The 17,486-nt window shown below is 32.2% G+C and overlaps 1 protein-coding gene across 4 annotated transcripts in view; it reads left to right on the forward strand.

The window, feature by feature from the left end:
- The window catches only part of LOC142328726 (uncharacterized), a 29,473-nt gene extending 12,426 nt beyond the window's left edge, over positions 1-17,047 (forward strand). For all 4 annotated transcript variants that reach the window (XM_075372687.1, XM_075372686.1, XM_075372683.1 and 1 more), the window contains exons 6-8: positions 319-441; positions 9,671-9,832; positions 12,964-17,047. In XM_075372687.1, the coding sequence (XP_075228802.1) occupies positions 319-441; positions 9,671-9,832; positions 12,964-13,398 (720 nt within the window). In that variant the 3' untranslated portion in view covers positions 13,399-17,047. The remainder of the gene's footprint in view (positions 1-318; positions 442-9,670; positions 9,833-12,963) is intronic.
- Positions 17,048-17,486: the final 439 nt, after the last annotated feature.

Raw genomic sequence — 17,486 nt, forward strand, 5'->3', positions numbered from 1 at the left:
AGGTATTGCAATTAATTAAAAAGTAAAACAGTTGTTTAGCAGATACCTCCTCATTATGTAATTTGAGGAGTCATATCAACAGATTTTATGCTGATGATACTACACAATGTAACAATTTTTCTATAATTTCATTCCTGTTTAAAATTATTTAAAAATAAGTAATTAAATGTTACTTAATTTATTTTTTCTGTCAATTTCAACTGTCTTGCACTTTTTAAAATTATTTTAGTGTTACAATTTTATAAAATTCTATGTCTTGTTCAAATGATTCATTGTTATTGTTTTCTCAGTTTATAACTGAACATTTCACTGTTACAGATTACATTGGATTGTTTTCCATCAACATTAGAATATCTATCACTAAAAAATAGTTTAGTTATTCGTTTGCCAACAGATAAATCTTATTTCGTTAAAATAGATAAAGTGTTACCTAACCTTAGGGTAAGTATTTCCTACTTTTTTAAAAATATACTGTAGATTAAGAAAGAGAGAGAGAGAGATAGATACACACATTTACAAAAAGAAAATGTGTGCTGAATCCATAAAAAACAGTTTAACTCTTTGGTAAATTTCAGGTTAACTTCATGCAACATATACATCTTCACCTGCTAAGAAAGTTTTTTTTTGTAAACATTAACAGTATTTATGTATGTTATGTTGTAACTATATCTATAACAACTGTGCATAGGCATATTTGATTCTTAATCTTTATTAAATATAAAATGCATTCAACTGATAAATTTTCTGTATAGAATTTTTTGTTTAAAGAAGTAAACAAAAGTTAGAGATTTCTGTATTGTAATAAACTGTAGTTAAATTATAATTATCCATAACTCTCTCTTCTGCATCATTGAATAAGCTCTAATTTTGTTTTAGTTTGAATAAATGAAATTTTTTTATTATTGTTTCTTTAAATTTCTATCTGTGGTGTCATATTAGCTCATGATAGCCGACAGGGCAGTTGTCTAATTATATTGGAACTTAGCTAAGTAGCAATCCTGGATGCCTATAGAAATGTTTAAGAACTCTTGTTTGGACAGATAAATTCTCAAGTACTTACATTGCTCAGATCAAGTTGGATGAAATTGTTGAAGGAGGCTCCTCAATATAGTTCTGTAACATTCATCCATATGTGATCTGCCAGCTTTTAATAGTTGGCAAAAATTATGTCTGCAGTTCTGTGTAGAAGTTCAAATGGTGGTTGGGTTCCAATTAACCACACATCTCAGGAATGATCAACCTGAGGCTTTACAAGACTACACTTCATTTACATTCATATACATCATCCTCTGAAGTAATACCTTAAAGTGGTTTCGGAGTTTAAACAGAAAAGAAAGCAGTTCTGTGTAGAACATGTTAGATTGTTTTTTGGAGGCAGGTTTCTGATACTCATTCTGTTGCTGTTAAACTTGTTGATTTCTGTGTTGTTAGTTTGTATTTTCAATATAGAGATCCCACTGAGGAACATTTAGAAAAGTGGGATAGAATTCTTGATCTTGTTGGTAACTGACCTGTAGTGCTAGCTGCTGATATAAATGTTGTCGCTTCTTTGGTATAGTGGAGTTACAGATGATAGAGGTGAATTAGTTGAAGGCTTTGTTGTACAGTATGGATTAGAGGTATTTAATGTTTTAGGTGAGTTACTAATATATGCTGGAATGATAAATGGAAAGAGATTGGTGGAACGAATATTGATATTATTGTTGGTAGGAATGTTCCTTGTAGGATACTTAGTCTGTTGATTGTTCTAGTGATCATTGATTAATTATTTTTAAGTTGGTAACTTAGTAGTGAGATGCTTATAAATGCAACGTCTCTATTCAGCAGGGGTGGTTCCTGCACAGAAAGGTGGACTGGCCTAAGTTTTGTTAATATTTTATCTGCTAGGCTCTGTGATCAAAGTTTGGATAACGTGGAAGAAAGATTTTCTCCAGTTTTCATTGATACTGCTGAGAATTCAATTCCTTGAAATTTGGGTTGAGAGAGAATTGCCTCTTGGTGGATTAGAGAGTCGTCTGTTGAAACAATCTGTGTACCGTCTCAGGAGAGTGATTCTGAATGGTGATTGGTTTTGGTAGATAACAGTTGGAGACAGAGGTCTGAATATTTTCATTTGATCAGGACATCTAAAAGGGATTCTGGGCGTTCTTTTGTTATAGTACAAGGAAGTAAGGATCCTTGTGGTGCTGTGTTTAGTTCTAGGGTATAGGCATAAGAAAAAGATTCTTTTGTTTTTTCTCAGTTCTCTCAACCCAGCAGAGTGTGTTAATTCTAATAAAGCTGAGATTTTAAATATTTTATTGAACAATTTATTAGTGGGTGGGTGATGTGACTAATGAAATCTCTTATCATCTGTGAGTTCGAGAGGAAGCAGCTTCTCACTCTGATGATTTGTCTGTGGAAATTACAGAGGCAGAGGTATGTCAGGTAATTTGCAGTTCTGGTAGGAATAAAGCCACTGGTTTTGATGGAATCATGGTGGAGCTTCTTGTCTGTTTTGTCTAGAATTTTTAATAGGATGCTCTTTGGTGGCTATTTCCCTGTTTGTTGGAAAAAATGTTCTTAAATTGTTGTTTATTGGTGGTGATAAGGGTCCCACTGTGAGCCCCCCTTTTAGGCCTTTAATGCTCCTACCAATTATTGGAAAGATTTTTTATCTTTGTTTAATGATAGGTTGAATTGTAGAAAATTGTTGATGGATGATAAATGTGATTTTTGCCCAAGCAAGGACACAGATGCTATTCTTATGATTATGAACATTGTTTCTTCTAGTGAGTCTGCTTCTAATCTTTTCTTCTCAGATACTCCGATTGTCCAAGTTTCACTTCCATATAAAGCGACACTCCAAACATACACTTTCAAAAATCTTTTCCTGACATTTAAATTAATTTTTGATGTAAACAAATTATATTTCTTACTGAAGGCTCGTTTAGCTTGTGCTATTCGGCATTTTATATCGCTCCTGCTTCGTCCATCTTTAGTAATTTTACTTCCCAAATAACAAAATTCTTCTACCTCCATAATCTTTTCTCCTCCTATTTTCACATTCAGCAGTCCATCTTTGTTATTTCTACTACATTTCATTATTTTGTTTTGTTCTTGTTTATTTTCATGCGATAGTTCGATGTTGCTGTTTGGTTCCTGTACATGTTAGCAATTGTTCTTCTATCTCTGTATTTGAACCCTAATTTTTTTAAAATGCTGAACATTTTATTCCAGTCTACGTTATCGAAAGCCTTTTCTAGGTCTATAAACGCCAAGTATGTTGGTTTGTTTTTCTTTAATCTTCCTTCTACTATTAATCTGAGGCCTAAAATTGCTTCCCTTGTCCCTATATTTTTCCTGAAACCAAATTGGTCTTCTCCTAACACTTCTTCCACTCTCCTCTCAATTCTTCTGTATAAAATTCTAGTTAAGATTTTTGATGCATGACTAGTTAAACTAATTGTTCTGTATTCTTCACATTTATCTGCCCCTGCTTTCTTTGGTATCATAACTATAACACTTTTTTTGAAGTCTGATGGAAATTCCCCATTTTCATAAATATTACACACCAGTTTGTATAATCTATCCATCGCTTCCTCACCTGCACTGCGCAGTAATTCTACAGGTATTCCGTCTATTCCAGGAGCCTTTCTGCCATTTAAATCTTTTAATGCTCTCTTAAATTCAGATCTCAGTATTGTTTCTCCTATTTCATCCTCCTCAACTTCCTCTTCTTCCTCTATAACACCATTTTCTAATTCATTTCCTCCGTATAAATCTTCAATATATTCCACCCATCTATCAACTTTACCTTTCGTATTATATATTGGTGTACTATCTTTGTTTAACACATTATTAGATTTTAATTTATGTACCCCCAAATTTTCCTTATCTTTCCTGTATGCTCCGTCTATTTTACCAATGTTCATTTCTCTTTCCACTTCTGAACACTTTTCTTTAATCCACTCTTCTTTTGCCAGTTTGCACTTCCTGTTTATAGCATTTCTTAATTGCCGATAGTTCCTTTTACTTTCTTCATCACTATCATTCTTATATTTTCTACGTTCATCCATCAGCTGCAATATATCGTCTGAAACCCAAGGTTTTCTACCATTTCTCTTTATTCCGCCTAAGTTTGCTTCTGCTGATTTAAGAATTTCCTTTTTAACATTCTCCCATTCTTCTTCTACATTTTCTACCTTATCTTTTTTTACTCAGACCTCTTGCGATGTCCTCCTCCAAAATCTTCTTTACCTCCTCTTCCTCAAGCTTCTCTAAATTCCACCGATTCATCTGACACCTTTTCTTCAGGTTTTTAAACCCCAATCTACATTTCATTATCACCAAATTATGGTCGCTATCAATGTCTGCTCCAGGGTAAGTTTTGCAGTCAACGAGTTGATTTCTAAATCTTTACTTAACCATGATATAATCTGTCTGATACCTTGCAGTATCGCCTGGCTTTTTCCAAGTGTATATTCTTCTATTATGATTTTTAAATTGGGTGTTGGCAATTACTAAATTATACTTCGTGCAAAACTCTATAAGTCGGTCCCCTCTTTCATTCCTTTTGCCCAGCCCGTATTCACCCACTATATTTCCTTCCTTGCCTTTTCCAATGCTTGCATTCCAATCTCCAACTATTATTAAATTTTCATCTCCTTATACGTGTTTAATTGCTTCATCAATCTCTTCGTATACACACTCTACCTCATCATCATCATGGGCGCTTGTAGGCATATAGACGTTAACAATCGTTGTCGGTTTAGGTTTTGATTTTATCCTTATTACAATGATTCTATCGCTATGCGTCTTGAAATACTCCACTCTCCTCCCTATCTTCTTGTTCATCACGAAACCTACTCCTGCCTGCCCATTATTTGACGCTGAATTAATTACTCTAAAATCACCTGACCAAAAGTCGCCTTCCTCTTCCCACCGAACCTCACTAATTCCTACTATATCCTGAATGTGTTACTTCAGCAATATAGATGCTGTTCTTCAAAGAAAAGAAGCTATCTAAAGATTGTCCGTGGGGTAGTGTTTTAAGACCCCTTCTCTGGGTTGTTGAATTTGATTCTTTGATGCAGTCGACGTTACCCAGTGGATGCCACATCATTGCTTATATGGATGATGGACTTTTGCTGGTTAAAAGAGATTTGAGGAATAAAATCAGAGTTCAGAGCAGCCCAGGCTTGCAAGATACTCCAGTTGTGGAGTTTGCAACATATGATGATGTTTAGCCCAGACGTAACAATGATGATGTTGCTCAAGGGCAGACTGGCTGTTACACGATGACCTTGTGTATCAATGGTAGGTCGTTGAATTAGGTATTTTGTGTAGGTCCTTGATGAGAATCCTTGATCAAGGGTATTCTTGATGAGAATATTTGATTCAAGGTGCACTTTCAATATGCTACCAATAAGGTTTGTGTGCTTTCTTTGGAGTTCAGAGAGCAGTTCACTCCAGTTGGGAACTTAATTTTATAACCATGCATGTTCTATATAAGGATGTTTGCAAAGCCGTAATGCTGTATGCTGCACCTGTCTGGGCTCATCGAATGAGATACAAATGTTATAAAATATTTATTGAGAACCCAACGTCTCCTGTTGTTTTATGTGATTGGTGCCAATAGGAATGTCTCTTGAAAGGTGATCTTGTTATTTTTGGTATTAAGCCCACTGATATCCTTGCGGCCAACTTTACCTGTGACTAAAAGAAATGGATGACCAAGATTCCCATTTATGGCAGGTCAGGTGGACTGAATTGTCTGATGGCCGTAACATGAACATTATTCCTGATGTGAGAAGTATGCAGGTTGCTTGGATTTCCCCTATTAGCATATTACACAGTTTCTTTCTGGACATAGTGCCTTTAGAGATAGATTGGCTAGATTAGGTTTGACTGATTCAGGCTTGTGCCTGGGGTGTAGGCCATTGATGATGTGCGCCGTGTCTTATATGTCTGCCCCAGGTAAGAAGCTGAACTTACCAAAGCAGTTAGCTTGTGAGGGTCAATTCTGGTTTTCATTGTAAGTTAATTGCAAAGCCGAAAGGTAATGGTACATAGTTGCTGGCTTCCTGAGATTTTTAGCCCCGCGGAGTATGGCTTTGATACTGTTATGGCTGTATAGGTAGAGTAGTAACCTGGGTGGCTAGCAGCTTGCCTGCATGCTTACTTCACCAAGATAGGTTAGCTAAGGTATTCGCTGTTAGGTTGAGAATTGATGTGTTGAGAACTCTGTGATAGAACTGTGATGTGGGAGAGTGGAGGCATTGACCTCATTCTTGAAAGCAGATCAGAGCAGAGAGAGATAGGGTATGTTCTCATTAGAAGCTTATCTAATGTATGAATTTGTTTCTTGATTTTTGTGTAAATATGAATTGTAGGACAACATTGCCATTGTTGTGATCAGCAGTTGTTTTTTGGTATGAGAATAGTATTTTTAGTGTTTAAAAAAACTCAGTCAAATAATGATTTGAGTACAGAGTGTAATTGAAGTTAAATATGAGAAAAGTTTTTGTGTGGAACCTTGGTGTTAGAGGAAGACACAGGGACTCCACTTCCAATAATTGGTTTATTTAATAGTTGACAGTTGTAAGTTATAGTAGGTGGTCGAGATTGGAAGAAGCCATGTGAAGGCAACAGTAAGTTGTGTAAACACACTGATGGAAACGTCTTCAGAGATATTTGCATTGGTGACAGGCCAAACTGATGACTGTGATGTGTTATCAAATTTAAAGAGTCTGAAAGATGACCTCTGCTAAAGCCCATTACAGCTAGGAACAGAAAAGGTGATGTGGCAACCAGGATTGTCACAAGGCGGATGTTTTCCCTGATGGGGGTTCAATTACAATAGGGGCTACAACATGTTACAGTATGTTCTTTCATCAAATGGTACCTACATTCATTAATTTTTATTTAAGGGATGGTTGAACAGAAATCACCACTCTGCATATAGCTTGTTTTTAGAAGTAATTCAGTCTTTATGAAGCCTGTAAAAGTTTTTAGTCTTATACAGTTTTTATTAAAATTTACATATGTTTTAAAGATCAGATAAAAACTGGATTGGTTTGTTAATCTTTTTGGCTGAAACAGGTTAATAAACACTTAGTAGCAGATTTTTATCACAAAAAAGGGATGTATTTGCTGCTTATCTTTTAATGTAGATTTTTTTCTATGAAATATTCTTATCAACTTTGTACACATACAAGATCTGTAAATAAAGTAATGAGACTAGTTCAGAAAAACCTTTTATTTACAATCCAATTATACATGGACTCTATCACCTTCGAAGTAGTTCCTTGGGAAGCTACGCAATGCTTCAAATGATTTTCCCACTCTTATAGCAGTGTTGGAACTCAGAAACCAGAATATCCTTAAGATGGTTGGTTAAATTTTTTTTTGTATTCTGCTATTTCAAAATGGTGTCCTTTGAGATGTTTTTTAAAGTTGGGAACAGGAAAAAGTCACAGGGATTCAAGTCAGGTGAATAAGGTGGTTGAGGAACTACAGGAATGTTTTTCTTTGCCAAAAACTCATTAATTGAGAGTGCAGTGTGACAAGGTGCATTGTCATGATGCAGCATCCAGTTGTCTTTGATGGCTGGTCTCACGCGAGCAACTCTTTTCCGCAGTCTTTCAAGAATTTCTCAGTAAACATATTGATCTAGAGTCTGTCATGTAGGCAAAAACTTCTTATGGACAATGTCAATGCTATTAAAGAAATAAATTAGCTTGGTTTTGATTTGCTTTTTTGGGACATTGTGAGTTTGAAGTGTGTCACTCCGTGCTCTAGCGTTTTGTTTCTGGGTCATACTCAGATATCAAAGATTCATCACCAGTAATAACATTTTTTAGAAAATCAGGATCAATTTCAATTCGTCCTAGAAGATCATGGCACACTTCCACCATGTTGTTTTTCTGTTCAACAGTGAGGTTTTATGGGACCAATTTTGCACAAACTTTTTTCATGTCCAATTCATTTGTCAAAATTTAATGGACTGTGGTTCAAATTCAATTGTTCTACAATCATTCTGACAGTTAATTGCTGGTCGTACCATATCCAGTCTCTGATTCACTCAGCAATGTTGTTACTTTTTGACGTTAATAGTCTTGCAGAGCGTGTGTCGTCCACAACTGATACCCAGCCATCTGAAAATGCTTTAAACCATCTAAAAACTTAGGCATGTGACAAGCATCATCTCCATATGCCCTTTTCAATTTTGAAAAAGTTTCAGTAGCATTCTCACAGAGTTTTGACACAAAGCTTTATTGCACAATGTTGCTCATAATTAGTATCACTCGTTTTTGTAACATACAACAAAAACTCGTTTCACGAAAAGTTTGTTTACGTCTCACGTACAACAATAGACTACAAATATTAATGCCTAATATAAATCAGCTGTTCATATAACCATATGTTTACTAGTAACTTTACAGTGTTGCCACTTTCGCTGTCAAAATACTAGTCTCATTACTTTATTTACAGACCTCTTATATAGAGAACATTTCATAGAATTGTTTGATGTAATTAAAATAACATTTTGTTGAATGTTGTCTAAATTAGCAGAATTCTAGTTGATTAAAAAATTTGTCAATGTTCAATCTGATTTAAAATTGTTATGATGACACATACATACATTTGTTTTTATTTTTTTACTACTGAAAGAATGGAAGCTTACTTGGAAAAAAGAAAAGAAGCCAGAATGTATAATTAGTAATTGATCTAACTATCCCTAAGTTTGTAATGATGTTGATTCAGAAAAAAAGATGGTAAACTTACAAAATGAAATTAATCTTCAAGGTAAAAAACAGTTTTGCTTTAACAGTCATTCGCAATATGATTTCTTTCTGAGTTATGAGTAACTCTTCATTACTGCATTTATTTAAAATGTGTTTAAGGTACAAAGCAAAATTATTTATCAATTATGTATGGTTTCCTTAGTTAGAAATGTATAGCCCCCAAGTATTTTTGATAAAATGAGCACATACTGTCTGGAGGGAGCTGTGCCTTGGACATTGATATCTATCTATCTTATGCTTTAGTTCCCTGAGGATATATTGTTATATTGTCCTTTTTCACAATACACTCTTTATCCTTATCCTGGATGATACCTCCTTCTCTATTTTTGGTTTTGTGTATGGGTAGAGGTTGTACTTTCTAGGTCCAAGCTGAAGATGCTGTGATCTGCCTAGCCTACTAGTGTGTGATCTGGTATAGGGGGTTCTAAAGACTTACCCTTATTATTCCAATAAGTAGTAAAGCTTATATGTTAAAGATATTAAAATTATTATATTAAAGTAGTGATTTGTTATTTGGTAAACTAGTAAACCATTTTCTTCATGACATTTTTCTTTCTGCCAAGAAAAGAGACTGATGGTACTGAAAGGACAAAATAGAGAAGGGCATGAAATAAAGAATTCTTAAACCAGAGATTGTCAACATAGAAGTGGAAAATCAGTCTAAGCAACAGATGTTCAATAAGTAAAAGCTGTAATCTACTATCAGAGTGCAAGTGAGGTTAAGTTGGGCCTCTTGTTAACTCATAAAATACAAATAAATTCAATGAGTAGTAATTTTAGTTATGTATATCTGTAATACAATGTTTGTATAATGTATGTATAAATACATTGATTATTCTCTACTGGTTTTATTATTGAATTTTATGTATAATTTATTTCAGATATTGGATTTATCTGGGTGCCAGTGGTTTCATGCACATTCATTTCTTGCTTTAAGTAAAAGTAAAACATTAAAAGAATTACATTTGAAAGGCTGCCTTGGTATTGAGGATTGTGTGCCTTATGCCAGCCTTGCTGCTACTTTTGGTTTTCCTTCCTTAGAGGTAAAAAAATAATTTAGAAATAAATAATTGTGTGTTATTAGTTAATAAGAAAAAAATAACAAAAAATACTTAAAAAAAGATTGTTCATTGTTTTTTTTTTTGTGGAACCGAGCATAATCAACACAAGGGATAACACACAACCATCTGCTCAGGACTAGAGGATAGGTTAAATAATGGAGCAGTCATAATATGGAATTATTTGCATTTATGTTTCACAACAGGCTTATTTGAACAATGGAAAACCTAGACAATGCCATTGTAGCACAGAGTTTATATCAGTTGCAACCTTGCTAATGAGAATAGACGATTGATTTAGACTGAGCAGCATTTATTTGTTAAGAGATAGATTAACAGAAAATTGTATAGATTTGAGAATGGATAACTAATAATTTGAAGTTTACAAGAATTTATGTAAGAGGTTTGCTGAAGGACAACCAAAAAAAAATTAATTATCACTACTGAAGGTGGAAAACAGAGGAAAATCACTGTTAAAATGGAAATCTTTCAAAAACCGGTGAAGAATTTCAATGATAAAACCATCAGATATTTCTGATTGTGTGCTGCTCTAAAAACTTTTTGTGATATTTTAAAATGAAGGCTATAATTGAACTTCAAAGATCAATTATAATAAATGTTAAAAGGTATGGAATTTGACTATTCTTTTCAAATGTAAAATTTTATACAAGTAGGCTGACATATCATACATTATGGCCACACATTTATTATGTAAATACATGTAAAAAATTTTAACCATCGACAAATTTATTGACTTTTTTTCTTACAGTCCCTAAACAAATGGTAATGTTGGGCTTCATAAAGGGAGTTCAGAGAGCTCTACAAGATGCTTGTGGAATGTTGTACTATTAAAGAAGATCTTAGGGAGATGAGAGAAATACAAACACTGTGTTACTGGTTTTTTTATAACAATGATGTTAATAAAAGTAAAGAGTGAATGTGAGTAGGACAGTCAGGAATATGGTTTTTAGGTTGGCAATGCAATTTTTAAAAAAGTGGTGAAATATAAAACAGATTTGAGGATTTTAAAGTTTGAAGGCTGAATATAATCTTTAGATTGTTGGTATTAATAATAGTATACCGGGTAATTCAAAAAGGACTTCATAACTTTAAAAGCATATTAAAATTTATTGAGGTAACTTACAGATTTGGTTTAGGTCTTATAGAAAAAAAAAAAATTTATCAGCCAAAATTCACTTTGGTTTCATATAGCTTCTTGCCTGAAGTAAATCTCATTCCAGACTGTAACCAGCAAGTTGTGCGTTACCCTCTGCAGCTGTGGTGTTAATTCAAAGTCTTGGCTCAACAAGATCTGCAGGCCAAGGTGGTACATAAACTGATTTTTATTGAAACCTCTTATAAGAAAAATCTAGCAGGGTCAAATCTAATGAGCAAAAGATGGCCATGCAATTGAATTTCATGACCAGTCCACCAACCTGGGAATCGAATATCAAGAAAATCTTTGTTCTAGGCATTAGTAAGGTAGTGCCCCATCTTTCTGATACTAATTGCATCATCTAACTGAGGAATTAGAAAATTTTGAAGCAAGCCCAAATAAACGATACCATTTATGGTTGCCTCCTGAAAGAACAGGCGGTGTAGTTGTAGTTTGCTTTGGGCACAAAAAACATTGACCGTAGGGCTATCGTAAACATGCTACAAAGTTTGATGAGGATTTTCACTACCTTGTATTCAGCAGTTATGGGTATTCATTCACCTTGCCATTGATGTGAAATGTTAACTCATCACTAAAAATTACATTGTCTAAAAATGTATTGTCTGCAATTCTAGCCATTGCTTTCTCACAAAAATGCAGCCAAGTAACATTGTTGTCATCTGTAATGTATTGAACCATGGTTAGTTTGTATGGTTCAGTTGCAGTCGTTTACATAATACATGCCAAACAGTTGTTTGTAGAATGCCAGTCTCATGTGATTTTTTCAGATTACGAGCAAAGTTTTCTCAGAGTTTTTCCACAGTAGTTTCAGGAATGTGTTGGCATCTGGTAATTTTGTATGTTTAACAGAACAACCTGTCTCAACGTAGGTTTGATATCAAAAGTAAATTGTATGCCTACTAGGAGACTTCCTACTGTACTCTCTACGAAAATTACATTGGACTGCAGTTTCTGATGGCCAGTTATGAAACCAAAACACACAGTGAGCATGTTCTGCACCAGTAAATATATCCATTTTTAATTACACTCATGGTCGAATTCGGTATTAATGAACTATGTTATTCAAAATATGATGTGTTTTGCTGTGAAATCAGACCTCAACCGAATCTGAAAGTTATCTAAATAAGTTTTTACATGCTTTTAAAGTTGTGAAGATTTTTTTGAATCACCTGATATAATATAGGGACATGAATTTATTTAGGTGATCATGTAATCTGAGTGAAGCATTTAAGTTAAAAAGTCATGAAGGTTTTCAGATATCTGGAATTGTTCTCAGAATATGAAAGATAAGAGAAAGAGCTGAATATTAGAGTTAGGAAATATATAAATCTTTATTCCTTTATGTGAAATATGTAAATTAGAAAAACTATGTGTAAGTCCATGTATTTATACTGATGTTCGCTTAAAACTCTTGAATCACTGGGTTGATGTGAATGATTCTTTTATGAATAATTTTAAAGAGCTACATTTCATGAATTTTGTGTTTCTAGATAGGTATGTTCCTCCAAGTGAAACGTAGAAAATGGTCTTGAGTTTTATTATGATGTATGATTTTATTAAATTGAGTATCCACCCTCAAAGTACCAGTTATTTAAGAGAAAATTTTTATTTATAGTGATTTGAATGATGTAATTTTTTGTAGTAAGACTTATTTGTGTGCTACTTATGTAATTAATTATATCTGTAAATAATTGATATGTTTTATTTTCATGTAAAATTTGATATTTTATTTGCATTTGATATAAAGCTGAAGCAAAAGGACTTTAGTTTCAATGACTTAATTTATTTAAATTTATATCAGTTTTATTTTAGTATAGATTTACCATTATGACATAACCTGTTTTATTTAAACTTAATAAATTACAAAACTAATGAAGTTAAACAGTATTAACTTTTTCTGTTAACTTTATTAATATATTATTATTTATCCTATTTGCAGTTATTGGATTTACGGTCGACACATGTGAGTGACAGTGACATATCATGTTTTAATCGTGTTGAAAAATTGAAAAAGTTATATTTGGAAGCACTTGACTGGCCTGGTGGTGAAAATAAAATAAGTGATATAGGTGTTGCTTCTTTTGGTAGTGAACGAGATCTGTTAAATGCAAATCCTGTTGGTCTGTCATTTGTTTTGATCCGAAACCAAAGGCCTGGACAGTCTGCATTAGAAACATTAGTGCTGCGGAATTATCGTTCTGTTACCGATATAAGTCTTAAACATGCTGCTAGTTGTCTTCCAAATCTTAAATATCTTGATGTGAGAGGTACTAGTTGTACTCAGAATGGTGTGAGTGATTTTAAACGCTGTCGACCTGATGTCGAGTTATTGACAGATTTCAATAATAATTTATTGCTAGAAAGTACATCATGATAATTATGTAATAATCATATATTTTATTGAAGTGTATATTCTTATTTATATAAAAACTTGGTTTTTTATTATTATTATTGTTGTGATAGAGGTATTAAAGAAAAAGTATACATTGTTTTAGATCCATGTTGAAGTTACTGTATGTTAGAGTGTACCATAGATTATGGTAAAACTGGGAATACATGAATTTAAAAATTAAATTTCCCATCAAATGAAATTTTTAAACTGTACTTATGATATTTAAGTATATATTCTGGTGTGAGGAAAATTTTTATAATTGAGACTTGCATTTAAAATTGCCATTCACATGTACATCATTAGATAACATCTCTTAATCAGTCAAAAATAAGAATAATCATGCACAGTCAAAAGCCTTAAATCAGTTAAGATATGAGATCAGTCAAAATAAGATGAGATGTTTCAGTATTTTAAAGCTACATACACATTGGAATGGGCCCATTTATATCATGGATGATTCATTTATTGAAAAGAAACTAAGCTTTTAATCTTACTTTAACATGACTTGAGCTTGAGCATAGTTGAAGTAGAATAACATTTTTTTGGAATTATGGGTAACAAAAATAGCAAATAAACTGATCAAGACTATGTCCTCTGTTATTTTTCAGATCATGTCTTCTGTATGATGATATGGTTTATTAAAGGCCAAGTCTTCTATTATTTTTCAGAAGTTATGATAAAAATGAATGATTGTAATCTGTTAATAGATTTTTCTGTAAAATTCACCTTGGTCTAAACAAAGTTCAAAAGAAACTTTTTTCATGATGAGGTCAGAGCCACAATTTCCATGACTGTCCACGTTTTAAACTTTTGGAAAGAAAAAAGAATCTACTTAGTGAAGCTTCCAACATTTTTTTCTTGAAAAATGTATTTCAGATTGCATTAAATAGCAAAGAAAGGTGATTGTTTGATATTTGTATATCATTTAAGTGAAATTGTCACTTGAGATTTATGTTTATCACATTTTCATGGATACCACACACCACTATTTTCAGATAATCACTTATAGCCTTATGGTGCCTTAAAACTAGTAAATCTACTATGATCTATTACTTATTTGAGAAGATGTGTGTGCCAGATGTGTTCATCAATAAATTTCTACACCTCATCATGGTTTTAGAATGTCAAGATTTTATTTAGAATTTTTGTATACATTCATCATGAAGTTTTATTCATCATATAACCTTTTTACTCTGTAGAATGATTAAAAGACTACACAAAAAATAATAACTACATACATAAAAAAATAGCAGATAAATATAAATCAGTGTTGCTTAAACTAGGCAATGAATCAATTGACGTCAAGAGTTGTTAAGTTATGTACCATAATTGAGTCGGATCACTGATCTTATTTGTATTGGTTAAGCGAAGGTGGTTTCATCACTAATTACTGATAAATAATATATTGTTTATTCAGCATTGAACAAGTTAATCTTTGAGTCAGCAACTGTACATAATTACGATATGTAACTTCAAGATATTTCATTTTTTTATACAAATTATGTTTATTTTTATTAAATTTATAAATATTATTATGAACAGCTATAAACTAAAAAAATAAAACAGAAAATGTAAGAAAACTGATTTATAATTGTTTGAGAGGAATAGTAAATTGATAAAATAAAAAAAGAGTAAAGATCAAAACTGAATGAAGTCATGTGTACAGTATGGTAATAAGTCAAAAGGACATGAACAGAAAAAAATTATTTTAATATCATATATCAAGACAACTTCATAAAAAAAATTATTAATGGCAGTAAGTAACTGAAAATAACAGTGCTAGCCATTTAGCAATATTTTGTTTCTTCATTTGTAAGTTAATTATCATTATGATTTTCAATAGTTCATACTGAACTAGGTTTTCAGTCTGTTGAGCTGATTTATCAGTCCAGAGCTTTTCTAGTAAACAAGTTCAGAAAAATGAACTAAAAAACCAACTCATCTTCATTCTTCCTATTTTTTTTTTCATGTTTAAGAAGACTAATTTAAATCATTAATTATTTGGTGTCACAATTTATATGATGATAATCACGAATTCAATAAATTATTGTTATGTGTCTTATGTTCACAATTGAATTAAAATTTCAGTCAGTACTTAAGTCAATTTGTAAAATATCTTTTCATAGTTATATGCAGATAATGTAAAAAAATGACAGATAAATTTTACTAAGATAAAAATCCATGGAATTGACTATTGTAGTCATTAGCCACTTCTAACTAAAAAACCTTATTCAGCTAACGTAGAACTTCAGTAATTTTTTTAGAACAATTTATCTCTTTTGCATAGTTCAATTTCCAGGATGTAACTTCCTAAGATGTTTCAGGTGTTATACATGGTAAGGGATACAGTTTACCATTTAATCCAGCTAACTTGTTTAGAAAATAAAATAAAAAATAGTAAGCAGCTTATTAAAAAAAAAAAATGTATGAATAAAGTACTCTTATTTTTCAGAAAGCAAAACTTTTGAAAGCTAATAAAATTTTATTTCAGAAAAGATATTATCTTATTCTTTTTGGAGTATTTACTTCAATTTGCAGGTCTGGAATTTTTTTTAGTCATTAGTCTGATGAAATTCTCCATCCTTTATGCTATTCTGTGATATTATTGTGTCATGGAGGCCAAAGTATTGACCACAAGTCAACATTTGACTCTTTGTAATAGGTGGCAAAGGGCAGTCAACCTATTATTACTTTCCAACACAATAAGGTGACTGTTTCAAGCCTGGCTGGACCAGTTCCATTTTAAAACAACTGAATCTTGTACACCATCTCTTGTTGGAATTCAGCGTATGTTGAGACCATAGCCGCAAATTTACCTAAATTCTACAGTGTTTCAAAAAATATCTGGAATATCATCACACAAATTATTCGAAGCACAGTTGCTTGAAACAGCAATTCCAATTATTTGTTGTATATATTACAGTTTACTCTGTATTTCCTTCTCTCACCAAACAATTTTAACATTAACTGCCTTATATACTCTAAAAACTCTTTTGCCTTTTCCTTCATCTTTTTACCTACAAGGGAATGAAGGAGAAGGCTTGAGACAAAAGTGGAAGGAGATGCAGTAGAATAAGGGATCTGCCTTCAGGAAGAATACCAGATGATACTCAAAAATCTACAGTTTAAAATATTTCTATTTGTTAGTCTCTTCACCATGACACATTCATCATTTAGCCGTACGAATATTTTATACAAAACAAATGTAAATTACTGTTGAGGAAAGCATACTTGTATAATAAGTCTTTAGAAGTTGTACGGTTATATTCAAAAATGGTTCATTTTTATGATGCATCGATTATGATAAAATTAAGTTCAATCAAAATATTATCTTTTAGTCTAGTGGAAAGTCAGATTTTAGTGTAAGCAGTATACTTCAAAACAACTAGCTATATTTGGCCAATATAATTTTTTTATTTTTATTATAGAGTTATACTTTCATCTTAGGTGTTTTAGTATAGTTGATATTGTAACATGTTGTAAACATTAAAAATACTGGTATTATATCAGAATATAAGATTTCTATGTTACTAGATTTTAATTTAATATAAAAGATAAAAAAAGGATTTTTTAAAATTCTTAATGATAATTTCAATAGTGCTATTTATTTGAGTAAATAAATCTTTATTATAAGCAATATACTCTTTTCTTTTTTTTTTATTCAGAATAGTTTTTCTGAGTTTCAGTTCATAACTGCTCAAGACCTTTCCACTGTTGCCGAGATAACCTGAGCATCAGTTCATTTTTAAACTGTAAAACATATGTTAAAATAACTCATGTTATGAACTAAAAACTGCTTGCTTAATTATGTTGGCTAGAAAGGAAACTCCTCACTGCATAAAATCTGGAACGTACATTTATTAAAGATGACAATGGACAGGAAGAATTTTCATGAAGCAAACTAGTAGCAATGGTCCTTTAAACTAGAGAGAAAGGGATAAAACTGTGACTCTATTTTTGCAAATTTAAAATGAACTGCGCATACCAAAACACTGATCACAATCATCATATAGTAATACCATATTTATTACATTTTAGGCTATTATGATATTAAAATAATTAACTATATT

The sequence above is a fragment of the Lycorma delicatula genome, chromosome 8 (genome assembly GCF_047948215.1).
Source record: "Lycorma delicatula isolate Av1 chromosome 8, ASM4794821v1, whole genome shotgun sequence".
Classification (NCBI taxonomy): Eukaryota; Metazoa; Arthropoda; class Insecta; order Hemiptera; family Fulgoridae; genus Lycorma; species Lycorma delicatula.